This window comes from Sinocyclocheilus anshuiensis, unplaced genomic scaffold (assembly GCF_001515605.1).
Source record: "Sinocyclocheilus anshuiensis isolate Anshui unplaced genomic scaffold, SAMN03320099.WGS_v1.1 scaffold1224, whole genome shotgun sequence".
Classification (NCBI taxonomy): Eukaryota; Metazoa; Chordata; class Actinopteri; order Cypriniformes; family Cyprinidae; genus Sinocyclocheilus; species Sinocyclocheilus anshuiensis.
The window spans coordinates 166,109-180,491 of record NW_015544204.1 but is presented as its reverse complement, the minus strand read 5'-3'; the positions used below and the strand labels follow the sequence as shown (position 1 = coordinate 180,491).

Below are 14,383 nucleotides of genomic sequence, written 5' to 3'. Positions count from 1 at the left end.
CGGCAGATTGACGTCAGAACCCAATGTCAGATTGACGTCAAAACCCAATGTCAGATTGTCGTCAAAAACCATCGTCAAATTGACATCAACCCCCAACATTGGACAGACGTTGCATTTTGGTTGAAAATGAAAATCGGGTTGACGTCAAAACCCAACGTCAGATTGACGTCACAACCCAACGTCAGATTGACGTCAAAACCCAACGTCAGATTGACGTCAGAACCCAATGTCAGATTGTCGTCAGAACCCAACGTCAGATTGTCGTCACATCCCAACGTCAGATTGACGTCAGACCCCAACGTCAGATTGACGTTGGTTGAAAATTGAAAATTTAAATCGAGTTGACATCAGAACCCAACGTCAGATTGACGTCAGATTCCAACTTACGTCAGAACGTTGGATTGATGTCAGAACCCAACGTCATATCCCAATGTCGGATTGACGTCAGAACCCAACGTCAGATTGACGTCAGAACCCAACGTCATATCCCAACGTCAGATTGATGTCAGATCCCAACGTCGGATTGACGTCAGAATCCAACGTCTGATTGATGTCAGAACCCAACATCAGATTGTCGTCACATCCCAATGTCAGATTGACGTTGTAATTTGGTTGAAAATGAAAATCGAGTTGACATCAGAAACCAACGTCAGATTGACATCAGATCCCAACGTCGGATTGACGTCAGAATCTAACGTCTGATTGATGTCAGAACCCAACGTCAGATTGATGTCAGACCCCAATGTCAGATTGACGTTGTAATTTGGTTGAAAATGAAAATCGAGTTGACATCAGAAACCAACGTCAGATTGACATCAGATCCCAACGTCGGATTGACGTCAGAATCTAACGTCTGATTGATGTCAGAACCCAACGTCAGATTGACGTCAGAACCCAACGTCGGATTGATGTCAGATCCCAATGTCGGATTGACGTCAGAACCCAACGTCAGATTGACGTCAGAACCCAATGTCAGATTGTCGTCACATCCCAACGTCAGATTGTCGTCACATCCCAACGTCAGATTGACGTCAGACCCCAACGTCAGATTGACGTTGTAATTTGGTTGAAAATTAAAATCGAGTTGACGTCAGAACCCAACGTCAGATTGACGTCAGAACCCAACGTTGGATTGATGTCAGAACCCAACGTCAGATCCCAACGTCGGATTGACGTCAGAACCCAACGTCAGATTGACGTCAGAACCCAACGTCATATCCCAACGTCAGATTGACGTCAGATCCCAACATCGGATTGACGTCAGAATCCAACGTCTGATTGACGTCAGAACCCAATGTCAGATTGTCGTCAGAACCCAATGTCAGATTGACTTCAGAACCCAACGTCAGATTGACGTCAATCTCCAACGTTGGACAGACGTTGCATTTTGGTTGAAATTTTGCATTCTGGCTGCAGTTGTTTGAAATCGTAATAATATTTAACAATATTATTGTTTTTACTGTACGTCAGATTGTCGTTGTAATTTGGTTGAAAATGAAAATCGGGTTGACATCAGAACCCAACGTCAGTTTGACGTCAGAACCCAGCGTCAGATTGTCGTTGTAATTTGGTTGAAAATGAAAATCGGGTTGACATCAGAACCCAACGTCAGTTTGACGTCAGATCCCAACGTCAGATTGTCGTTGTAATTTGGTTGAAAATGAAAATCGGGTTGACATCAGAACCCAACGTCAGATTGACGTCAGAACCCAACATCAGATTGTCGTTGTAATTTGGTTGAAAATGAAAATCGGGTTGACATCAGAACCCAACGTCAGATTGATGTCAGATCCCAACGTCAGATTGACGTCAGAACCCAATGTCAGATTGACTTCAGAACCCAACGTCAGATTGACGTCAATCTCCAACGTTGGACAGACGTTGCATTTTGGTTGAAATTTTGCATTCTGGCTGCAGTTGTTTGAAATCGTAATAATATTTAACAATATTATTGTTTTTACTGTATCAAATAGGCTAATGCAGCCTTAGTGAGCATAAGAAAGCATTAAAAATCCCTTACCAACCCCAAACGGAAAAATGGTGGTGAAATAAAGAGAACACACACACACACACACACGCACACACACACACACACACACACTTTAAAAATAGTATTTTATTCTTTTAATTATATGACTGTATGAAATAACATGATAGAGTTATACATGGATGATGTAGAAACAAAAAGGCCATCACTCTCCATTCTTGGCACTTCCTTGATAGTGACCCAACTGTGAGCAATCATTTAAGCAGTCTTCTTCTACATGACCACTAGATGGAGACAATAGAAACACTAGTTTGACCAAAAGGCAAGCTGTCATTGCAAATATTAACACTCGTTTGCAGCACAGCTCTTTTCATCAGCCTTAGGGAGCAAACCTTCATTACCTTAATAAAGAAAAAGCTGGAAAATCAGTTCAGTTTTTATCACTTTGCTGTATAATTTCATGCCAATTAATATCTACAATCCAATTATTTGTCATTCATGGTAACCTAATATTTTAATTCACTTGTGTAATGAAGCTCTGTCTAACAAACGTTCAGATGGCCTTTTCTTTACTCTTACTTTACTCTTACTTTTACTGCTATACTTGAATGTCAGGCAGTTGATTCATATGACAAATGATTAAGATGGCTCTTTCTCTTTCTGTGAAAATGTTTGCATTAAACACGTTGGGCATGTTTTGCAGAAGTTGTGCCAAGTGAAACAGATGGGTAGTCTCTGCAGGAGATTGGTACAACAGGCCACATGCCCAGAGTTGATCCACTCTCATCTGTCCACATTACACAAGCCACAGCACCCAGCTGAGCCTAATCAGTGTGTCCCTCCATCAGCCACTGAGTGGACCTCCTCCACCTCCTACATCACAGCAATAGCTCACTAAATAACCTCACTATAGTATGGAAAAATACTACAGAAGTCAGTGGCTGAGTGTTTGGTGACCAACATTCTTCAAAATATATTCTGTTGTGATATATATTTTAATGTTACACCTTCTTATATAAAATAAAACAAAGCAAAGAACAAGTGTCTTATCATTTATTATACTACATAGCATTATACATCAGTAGTTGTCCGCAACAAACAATGTTGATCTGCCGTGGTACAAGTCCTTGTGCAGATTGAAAGAATGCCATCATCTCCTGTTCTGTTGTTGTCTCCTTTTTGTAGTTTGAAATAATGATTTAATGATTTGATATTTATTTGCCGCCTTCACGGCTATAATGCTTCTCTGACGAGTCGCTTCTTCTTCGGCTTTGGTACTTGGTACTGCGGGTTACACCAGCAACATGCCCCTGGACACTGCTGATTAGCGGTTTGCATGTGTACTGCACGTTGACGCGGACAACGACGCAGAAGTATAAATGAAAACTGACGCATAGCCTACGGCGTAGGTTCGACGCAGAAGTATAAATCAGCCTTTACTCTCGCTGCGTATGCTCCGCTCTCATCTGCTCTGTCCAGTTCGAGCACTGGACGCTTACGCACACAGAGCTGCCCCGTGGCGTAAGGCAGATCAGCTGTTTGTTTGCTTTGGTCCGCCAAAGAAAGGATCTCCGGCAACCAAGCAGACTATGAGTAGGTGGGTGGTCGAGGCCATCTCACTAGCCTACGAGTCCTCTGGCCTCCCATCACCTATGGGGGTCAGAGCGCACTCGACCAGGAGTATGGCAGCCTCCAAGGCTTACAACTTGGGTGTGGCCTTGCAGGACATTTGTGCTGCGGCGGGCTGGTCCTCTCCGCACACTTTTGTCCGCTTCTATAACCTAGACCTGGCATCTACCCCAGGTTCCCAAGTTCTCTCTTCGTGATGTGCTCATCTGATACACACACAGGCAGGAACTTGCTAGTATGGCGCAGTGGGTATTCTCGTTCCCAAAGCGAATCTCGACGCAGCTCGAGTTCCTGAAGGGGAATGTCTCTAGGTTACGTATGTAACCATGGTTCCCCGAGGGAACGAGACGCTGCGTCTCTTTGCCACACTCCCTGCATCCCTCCAGGTGCTACTTCATCGAAGCTAACTTGCGCTCTGCCGGATGCGCTTTTATACTTCCTGGCGCTCACGTCATGATTTTACACGTGCTTCAGAACGCGGTCACGCAGGGACGTTCCCAAAGCGAATCTCGACGCAGCATCTTGTTCCCTCGGGGAACCATGGTTACATACGTAACCTAGAGACGATTTTGCTAATGTTCAAGCTGGTCATGGCTGGTTGGTTTGGGTCACTTTATAATATTCTATTCTGATACATCATAATATGTTAACTTCAAACATTGGCTTTTGTTGACACCCTCATGTAAGTTATACTGCAGTCCCTCAGTAACTCAGTAGGGTAACTTTTTATTTCCTTCTTATTAATTTTCACCCTTTTATTAGTGGAATTCTGTTTCTTTTTGCATTAACCCTTTATAGACATACTTTAAATTACATTACAGATATATTCCTGTTTTGAAATTTACAGACCTGGTACTTGGTACTGCTTAACAGGAGTTAAAAGGTAATTTAAGTACCGACCAACCAAATATTGATTCTTAACCTCAAAAGTGAGATATGAACATGCTGATTTATATTCATTTAAGGAAGGCAGCTGGTTTGGATTTCCTCTCCTTGTGATTCATTAGAGAACTGCAGCTGTGACGCTCATGTCACGGTTGTAATCTGTCATCACTGTATCTAAAGCATTACAAACACCCAAAATCATACAGACCAGGTTTGAATGAACACTGCACTGCTGCTTTCAAGAATGCTGCAAAGATTATAATGTCAGAATCTGTGTATCTCAGCAAGATCATCCTATGTCTACAACTTAATCGATGCTTGATGTTGTGAAACATTACAGCATGACCTTTACAGATTACAGATCATGCAGAGGTTAATCTGCTGATCCTTCAGCGTTATCAACTTCAAAAAGAAAGCAAAAGTGATGAAGGAGAGAGAAAAATATGAAAGGACACTTTGATCTTTGGTTATAGATCAGTCCATTGGATCTGCACATCTAATCTCTATTGGGTTTATAAAAAAAAAAAGACAGATTTATGGCTTCCATAATCTCCTTCAAATCGACAGTTATGTTTGATGCCATCAGTGTTCTTTATATATGTACTGCAGTACAAATGCTGTAATTTTTCTGCTGTATATCAGCATCTGATTGAATAAATTGCAGTTTGGCTATTGCAAAAAAAAATCCTTTGCTTAAGTGGTGAACTAATCAATTTAAATTAGTTTGACATTACAAAACCAGCAGCACACATCTATAATGTTTCTGAAACTGAATAGGGAGCGGCGGCACTGACTCAACTGATCTAGGGGTCAGTATTGACACTTTAACATCCAAAGGTGAGAATGCAAACATGCTGGTGTGGGTGTGACTGGAGTTCAGGTAGGCGTGTGAACAGTGGACAGGAACAAATGCTCTGGGGAAGAGACAGGGAACAGTAGTGCCCTTTGGAACAGGCATGACTCATGTTTGAAGGACTATCTTTCATAAGAGAAAGTTCAGAGTCCTATTAAAGGACACCTGAGACAGGCACAAAAAACTCACCCAGGACCACCAAAGCACTGATCTCAGCTATACCAGGTCAGTAGAAAATGATCATGGTCAGTGTAAATGATTATTTACCAAAAGGAGAAAATTAAGTGACAATCCTTATAACATTTAACTGTGTTTCTCCACTGGGACTGCTTTAAATGACTTTGGAGCTCCAGTCAATGATTTGGTGTTGAAGTGTTTCAGATTATTTTGTTACTTTCTGCCGGATGTAAAAAAACATTTAACTGCCAGCACTCTCTCTGTTAATTTGCAAGTAACTGGTGTGGGTGCACTTACTGTAAGTACAAAGATCACCAATGGAAGATTTTATTGTGCATATTAGGGTCAGGTGGGTTTTAATGTGTTTTCTCCTGCTCTATTTTTTTTTACCATACACTGCAGAATTCTTATGCACAAAGTATATATTTATACATAAATAATATATTTATTTGCTTAAACAAATCAAGGTATACAGCGACTCTCTTTTTCGTTTTTCTCCCATCTTCTGTTTTGTAAAGGTGCATATTATTCTGAGCATCTCTTTGGTATTCTTTCTCTTCCTGTCTTGTTTAATCAGTAAAAAGTACATTTTTCATACTGAGTCACTGAATGGCTGTCAGCAGTTTCTTTGTTTATTAGAAACAGCTACATTGCTTAACCTTGTTCCTATCTTTTGCCCTTCACTGCCGGGCCAGCAGTGTTTTCTTATCAACAATGCAGCTCAGAATGCACTCTCTGAGCATATGGCGGCTTTTTTTCTACGTCTTACAAAGCAGAATTTGAAACTCTTTGTAAATAAGGTCAGATCATCCATTTTGCAGCACAGCTTGGTATTGTGATGTTGTTGTATAATGTGAGTTATCAATAAACCCTCAAAATTGTGCAAAGCCCAATTTCATTTAGAAAAATGGACACATCAATAGTGGCCACATCCATCTTTAGTGCTCTGACAAAAGGAAGCATCAATCTTTATAACAAGACTGATGATCAGTGTCGGCTGCTTTGTTGCTTGTTCTCTCTCATGGTCCATTTCTGTATTTTACAGTTTAATCTGTGCTTCTGGACACACCCCTGTCCAGATGTTGAGTCTTGGGGATTCTATCCCTCTGCACAGACAGACAGACATAGATAGATTAATGATAGACATACAGACTAACTAGATAGATAGATCGATAGATAGATAGATAGATAGATAGACTGTCAACAATGTTTCTAATTTACACTGTTGCATTGTTTTGAAGGTGATGTTTTATTGGAGGGTAACATTTACATAGAAAGCTTTAAATATTTAAAAGAGGGTGCTAAATTATATTTCCTCTGTTAACTAGAGCACCCAGAACAACACCTAACCCTAACATGTAATAAACTGGTGAATGAAATGTTGAATGAACTGTCTGCCCACAAATGACTCTCAGAGGCACCATCGTTCATTATTCACACATAGCTGCAGTGATCCCATAATAGCTTGTGTACATATAGAGACAATATGTAATATCACGGTATTACAAATAAAAGAAGATTCATCTCAGCCCCATTGTGAAATGTTGTTTCCATAGCAACAGGGGGAGAAAGATGGTTAAGCCAGAGAGACCTAGAGAGGGAGTGGCACTTCTTTATAAAGAAAGAGGTGAAAGACAGAAACACATTTCCACTGTGTGTACGCATGGTCACAACAGACAATGAGGGCAGTTCAAGACGAGAGGGAGCGAGTGAGGGAGGGAGAGGTAATTTGGCTGTCCATCCATTGATTTCCTTCACATCCATTCAAGTGTTTCACCTTTATTTTCTGTCAGATGCATGAAGTGGAATCAATGCCACCTCCTCATCTCCATATTCTCCTCCTCCACTCAGTATCCAATCTCCTTCAGCCCTCCACCACATCACACATATAGTCTTTCCCCACAACACCCACACAAACACAGGCACACACATTCCCTCTTCATTCTCTCTCTCTCTCTCTCTCTCTCTCTCATACACACCCTCCTGCCTGGAGATTTGAAGATGTGACTGAGGCTGGTTTGTAATCAGATGAAAGACATGTATAATCCTGAAGCTCCCTCCATCTTTTTCATTGCTGGAGTGGGGATGCTGAAGGAGAGGACAAGGGCCTGGATGGGTGACGTGTGATGGAGAGATCTGTGCTGACGGAATCTGCTTTTATAAGGACCTGGACTGACGCTGCACTCTTGGGAGTCTGGGATGAACGCAGAGACCATTGAAGAGAGAGTGGACGGGTAAAGACAGGGCAGAGAGGACATCAAAGGGAGCTTCATCTGTGACTTGGACACAAAGTAAGAATTTATTTAAAAAAAATTGTCTTCCATTATTTTGTTGTGTGTGTGCGGATGGGTTTAGATGCACAGGATGGAGTTCTCACCTTGACAGGTATTTCTGGATTTAATGGAAGAAAAATGCACTCGGGCCTTTAATTAATTAATAATGAGAGGCTGTTTCATCCCACTGTGTCTAAGTAGCACATTCCTTTCATGTGTGACATATAACTTAATATGATTCATGAAAGAGACTTTAACTATAAACTATTTTAATACAATCATTTAGAATTCTAATTTAAATGCTGAACAGATACATTAATGTTATTTTCAATGTTTGATGGAGAACATTTTTTTGCTAGTAGATTATTTTCTCACCTGTTGACAATATATATGATCTAAAACCAAAGCAAAGACTGGAATAATGTGGAAAACAGTCTTTGACCCGCTTTAAGAAAGCTGTACCAAAAGGTTTTGTTTTGGCTGTTGGTTCTTTACAATGTTTATGCTGTTGCCTCTCAGTTTTGGTTCCTTGCCACCGTCGCCTTTGGCTTGCTTAGTTGGGGACACAATTTCTGTCAACATTGTTGTCTTGACTGCACAGACACTATAGGAAGAGAACTGAACTGAGCTGGACGATGATATCACTGAATCAACAATGAACTGATTGGTTCTATTGGTCTCTTGCATTATCAGCACACGTTGTTCCTGTTTAACACTGTAAAGCTGCTTTGACACAATATTGTACAAAGTGCTATATAAATAAAGGTGACTTGACTTGACTTGATATTGTAATGGATGCATATAGGGACTATAGAGGGAGAGATCAACACATGCGGCACCCATGTTGAGACCCTTGTCGGTAGAATAGCTGGTTTACCAGACATTTCTACCTGCCCTGCCCTTCGTCTGCGAGTAGTTAAGACGAACAGGTAGTTTTACCACAAACTCACAGTATTGGTCCAGCCTGACCAAAGGTTAAAGGTTTTGAGGCTGTAAGATTTTATGCTTGTAAAAAAAAGTATTTTAAGCTCACCAAAGCTGCATTTATTTGAGCAAAATATATAAAAACATTTTTTTTTTTAATTATTACAATTAAAATAACAATTATTACAATTTAAATAACTATTTTAATATATTTTAAACTGTAATTTTTCGTGTGATGAATTATCAGCAGCCATTAATCCATTCTTCAGTGTCACATGACTCTTCAGAAATCCTTCTAAAATGCTGATTTGCTGCTCAATAATCATTTCTTATTATTATTAATGGCGAAAACAGCTGTGTAGCTTAATATTTTTGTGCAAACCATCATCCATTTTTTAGAAAGTTCAAAAGACAATCATTTATTTGAAATAGAAATATTTAGTGACATTTTACTGTCATTTATTTTTATCAATTTAATGTTAAAAAAAAAAAAATCCAATCCATGTTTTATTCAAGACTTTTCCCATTAACAACATTTTTATTTTGATGGTCCCCTTTAGACATGTAGACATTAGACACTGTAAGTAACTTTTCAATTACACGTCAACTACCACTCATTAGAGTATTAGTAGACTGTCTGCTTAATATCTGCGAACACTTTATTTTTTGTCCCCCAAGAGACATTCTTCTGAATAAAGTAACTCTGCAAGTATATGCCAACTTATTCTACTAACCCTAACCCTAACCTAACAGTCTGCTAACATGCTACTAATGGGAGGGCTAATGAGAGTTAGTTGACATGTAGTTGCAAAGTTACTTATAGTCAACAGAATTTCTAAAGCGAACAATCAAAATAAAGTGTAACCAACACTTTTTTCCTATTCCAGCAGATATCCAATGGCAGAGGCTGGGCACACTGTGTCATTCCCATCAGGGGGCACAATCCCCTCAGACCCTTTCATCACAGTTGAGTGCAGTTCAGCAGAGGTGAAGCCTGAAGATGTACCCCTGCAGAGCTCCAATGAAGCATCATACTCCTCAAAAGACCTCAATGACAGCAGCCAAATTGATCAACACGATACAAGTGGACACGGTATTGCTGAGACCCACATGTCTGACGGTGTGTGTTTACAGTCAATGAGCGATCAGAATAAACACACATGTAGTTGTTCACTGACAGTGCACAGGGAACATGTCTTATCTCCTCACAAGGACCTAAAAGAGCACAGTCTGTTATCAATACAGAGAAGCCACTCAGACAGCTTGCAGATTTTTAAAGAGGCCACAGCTTCTCCTCTCTACTGTGAAACGGGTGCGTCTTTTTGCCAAGGACGAGACCAGGATGTTTGTGCGCAGTCATTTCCTTCTTTAGTGTGTAAACAGGCCATGCCGCTTCAGCAGAGCAATATGGTGACCACGTCTACCAGAGCAGGAAGTAGCAGATCGGGCAGCCCAACTCAACCAGCCAAACATGGCTTCATTCAGATCGGTGAAGTCATTCCAGAGTCCACCTGCCCCAAATTCAAAGAAGCTGTTTGTTGCAACTCACACTTCCACCACGGAGCCGTCGAGGACACCTTTGCGGCATATTGCCACCCGCAACCAATTCCTGCTCCGGCGCAGCTGCTTCCACACTTAGTAGGAATGGAGGAAAGCTACAAGGGCCAAGTATCAGCAGGCAACCTGCTCGCTCTCCCTCGGCTCATCTCCTCCGTCAGTGAGACCGGATTGGACGGTAAGCGACTCCTTCGCTGCTGCAATCTGGATTGCTCTTGGCCTGGTCCGTTGCATCCAGTTGGTGCTCAACAATGGGTGGATGAAAAGACCAAGAGGGAAGTGGGGACCATGACCACAGAAAAAGAACAGAGAGATGTAGGAGTGCAAGTGGGTCAGGACTCTGAGGAGCATCCCCAGCACGTGTTCCCAGAAGTGTGCCTGGTTGAAGAGAAGACAAATGCGAGTGGCAAAGTGGCGTCAAAGAGTCAAAAGTCTCCTGTGAGGGAGGTGAAATGGGATGCGGAGGGCATGACCTGGGAGGTGTACGGAGCCTCAGTCGATCCTGAGGAACTCGGACTCGCGATTCAGAAACATCTGGAGGTACAAATCAAAGAGACTAAGGGAATAGCAGTAAAACTCTCACGCCAGAACACGGCAACATCCCAACACAGCTCAGGATCAACCCAGAGGAGAAAAAAGGGGTTGTTGGGGTTGCTGCGCCGGCCGGGCTGCTGTTCTCGCACCACCGGTGCAGTGGACTAAAGGACCTACATGACTGAGACCCCAAATATACATTTTAAATACTCTTGGGTTGACAGCCAAGTAAAGATTAAAAATAGGGATTTTTTTTAAGCAACAGTACTTTCTTTTTGTCCTTGTATAACAGAGCTGGGTAATACATTTCAGAAAAATCATGTCTTCCTTTAATTTTTAACACCTCACCTAAATGCTGTAGTAGTTTACTCAGTAGGTTTAACAACTTTTTTATAATTTATAGAAAGATTGTGGGTTATTTTATAATAGTCAACTGCTCTTTGGTTTTTGTTTTCCATCAGCAAATCATAATGATTATGACTAAGTTCCTGTCTTTCATTAGTCTACGTGGAAACATGTCCACTGAATGAAGAACTTTTATTGTTTAATTCTGTGGAAGCACTATGATGGAGGTAAGAGAATACAGTAGCCTAACTGTAGCGCTGCCTGCTGGTCAAAGCATGACAGTAAGACAGACGGTATCACAAATATGTGTAAATACTTTTAAAAGTAAAATACTATTTACAATACAATACCATTCAAAAGTTTGGGGTCTGTCAGGTTTTATTTAAAAAAACATTTTTAAACAGTATAAATAAAACAATATTATTGAGAAATATTATTCACTGTCACATGATTCTTCAGACATAATTTTATGCGTTGATTTGGTGCTCTAGAAATATTTAATATTAATATCTATGTTTAAAAAAATGGTTGTGTTGCTTAATATTTGTCAGAATTCTTTCATGAATAGAAAGTTCAAAAGAACAGCATTTATTTGAAATAGAAATCTTTTGTAACATTATAAAGGTCTTTACTGTCATTTTGCTAAATTTAATGCATCCCTGCTGATTAAAAGCATTAATTTCTTTCATGACCCCAAACCTTTAAACAGTAGTGTATATTCATATTGAATAATAATATGTAAATAGTAAGATAATAGATGTAGCAGATGAGCTAATTATTTTAGTCCTTACTTGTCAGTACATTTCCAAAAATATATATTTCTTAATAATATAATTTTCAATCAATTTCACATTTATTCAGAAAATTAGCACTGGATTTACTACAGCATGACATAACTTGTTTTTTTCGAAAGTAACAAAGAAGAGGAATTATACTGTATTCAGAATAACACATTTTGACACTTGGGTGTAGAATATGGTTTGTTTAGTTATTTATCAAAGCAAATTAAATGTCTCACCAGCAGCATTGATTTTGTCTTCGTATTCTACTGTAACAATAAAAGCAATATGGCAGTTAATTGAAAACACTTTTTGCATTTTGATGTTTTTGTGACAGCATCAAAAGTAACCATACATGAAAGCTTTCCATATTAACTACAACATGACTTCTTTAGTTTTTTCCTTACTGACTCTTGTTTAGTTGCCCAATTTGGACACTATTTGTGATTCTAGACACAGCTATGAAAAAAGAATGACTGTACCATTCTTTTTTATTTATTTATTTTTACTATGTTTGTTAATGATCAGAAATATATTTACAGGCAAAATGAAAGAATGGAAATTTAACATTTGTAGAATCACCTGTACATTTACAAAACAACCTCAAAAGATTGATTTGGATAGAGTATAAAATATTCACTGATACACAGACCATTACAGGCCTGTAGGCTACTTATTGTGTTCAAGACTGCCTGGTCTGCGGTTTCAAAACCTAAAGAACAGTTCCAGAATATTGGCTGTGACCCGAGTGAGACCATTCCATGACATCCATACATGTACAGTTAATAAATCTGCTCATGTCCATAAACTGGATTTCCACATTGTGTGTTTTCAAGCATTTGGGCCTATCAATTAGTCTATATTTTTTAAATCCTGTAGTAAATCTTTTTTGAAAAGCCTTTAAACAACATATTCATCTACATGCATTCAGCTGCTTTTCTTACCATTGCACACAGGCTACTTTTTACTACAGCAGCAAACCTGATGACTACACCTGCCATGTTTTAATCCATCTCCAGCAGCAGCAGCAGCAGCACACACTACGAGCAGTGCTGCCTTACATAACGCGTGCATTTAATTTGATCTCACACATGATAGTGAGATATCGTGGGATATTCTGTGGACACGGGCACAAACGGAGGTAAGTACCTCGATATGGCTAAAGATAAAATTATTTAAATGAATGAACATGCATAATGACGGGTTGTTGCAGAGGTGTAGCATCCACAAACCCAATAATACACATACTACATAGACACAGTCGCGGGACTAAGCTACTCTGAAAGGCCTTGTGTTTGTGCGAACATCAGTCGACGTCGCGTGAATACCGTCATATTTGTGTATTTTCTCATAGAGGCTGCAAATGACAATAATGGGTTGAATTAACGTGTTAAAAAAAAACCCCAAAATGAATTATTGATATCGTGACCATTTTGAATGTATGACCAGGCGAACGCTGCGTGTATTTTTCGCGTCATATATTGTATTAAGCGTCTTTTGTACAGTAAGAGTAGGCTACTATAAGGAAATATAGTCTTGTGACCTCTCTAGCAGATACTGTTAGCCGTAAATGGATGTATTTCTAGTGACCTTAGTTGGAGAATAGCCTGATTTCTTACCATTTCGCTTCATTAAACACACGACAGTAAATACCACATTTTAAAGCAAGACAATTAAATTAAAAGATATATGAATGAATGAATGAATAAATAAACGTAAACCATTTCCATTGACATAACTGTTAAAAAAAATAAAAAAGTAAATTCTAAATAAAATATAAAATAAAGGTGATTATTGCATAAGGCTGTTAATAACCAGATTTAAACAACAAGTAAATAATATTTTACAGTAAAATTGAATGCAATGTAATGGTAAGCTAAATAAAGTTATTTTCCTGTAGCATTTAACTTTTTTTCTCAGTTGAAATATCTAACATTTTTTACACTGCAACATTCCCCTCAATTTCAGAGGTGTCCTAGCAGGTGTAATTAATCACATGAACTATGCACTTGTTCCACAAAATATGACAAACACAAAGCCTCCAAATATTTTTGGGAGTTTGAAAGGGTTAGTTCACCCAAAAATGAAAATTCTGTCATTAATTACTCACCCTCGTGTTGTTCCAAACCCGTAAGACCTTCGTTCATCTTCGGAACACAATTTAAGATATTTTTGATGAAATCTGAGGGCTCTCCGACCTTCCCACAGACAGCAAGGTAACTACCACGTTCAAGGTCCAGAAAAGTACCAAGATGATCGACAAAGTAGTCCGTGTGACATCAGTGGTTCAACTGTAAAGTTACGGAGCTACGAGAATACTTTTTTGCGCAAAGAAAGCAAAAATAACGACGTCGTGCACCCTTTTTTCTCCAAGGCCACAACGATATTCTTTTTTTGTGTGTGAATTATTGGATAAGGATTTTAATATATAATTTATATA

The 14,383-nt window shown here is 39.5% G+C and overlaps 1 protein-coding gene across 4 annotated transcripts; it reads left to right on the top strand.

Moving 5' to 3' along the window:
* Nucleotides 1-2,704: 2,704 nt before the first annotated feature.
* LOC107696878 (uncharacterized) lies at nucleotides 2,705-11,477 on the top strand. 4 transcript variants are annotated; one of them, XM_016497419.1, is made up of 4 exons: nucleotides 2,705-2,715; nucleotides 6,827-6,829; nucleotides 7,626-7,822; nucleotides 9,616-11,477. In XM_016497419.1, the coding sequence occupies exon 4, from the start codon at nucleotides 9,626-9,628 to the stop codon at nucleotides 10,985-10,987; it is 1,362 nt and encodes a 453-aa protein (XP_016352905.1). In that variant the 5' UTR covers nucleotides 2,705-2,715; nucleotides 6,827-6,829; nucleotides 7,626-7,822; nucleotides 9,616-9,625; the 3' UTR covers nucleotides 10,988-11,477. The 4 variants fall into 4 exon arrangements, with proteins under 4 accessions (XP_016352905.1, XP_016352907.1, XP_016352904.1 ...); XM_016497421.1 differs by lacking the exons at nucleotides 2,705-2,715; nucleotides 6,827-6,829 and adding an exon at nucleotides 5,236-5,579 and having other exon boundaries at nucleotides 7,696-7,822; XM_016497418.1 differs by lacking the exons at nucleotides 2,705-2,715; nucleotides 6,827-6,829 and adding an exon at nucleotides 5,236-5,579 and having other exon boundaries at nucleotides 7,325-7,822.
* Nucleotides 11,478-14,383: the final 2,906 nt, after the last annotated feature.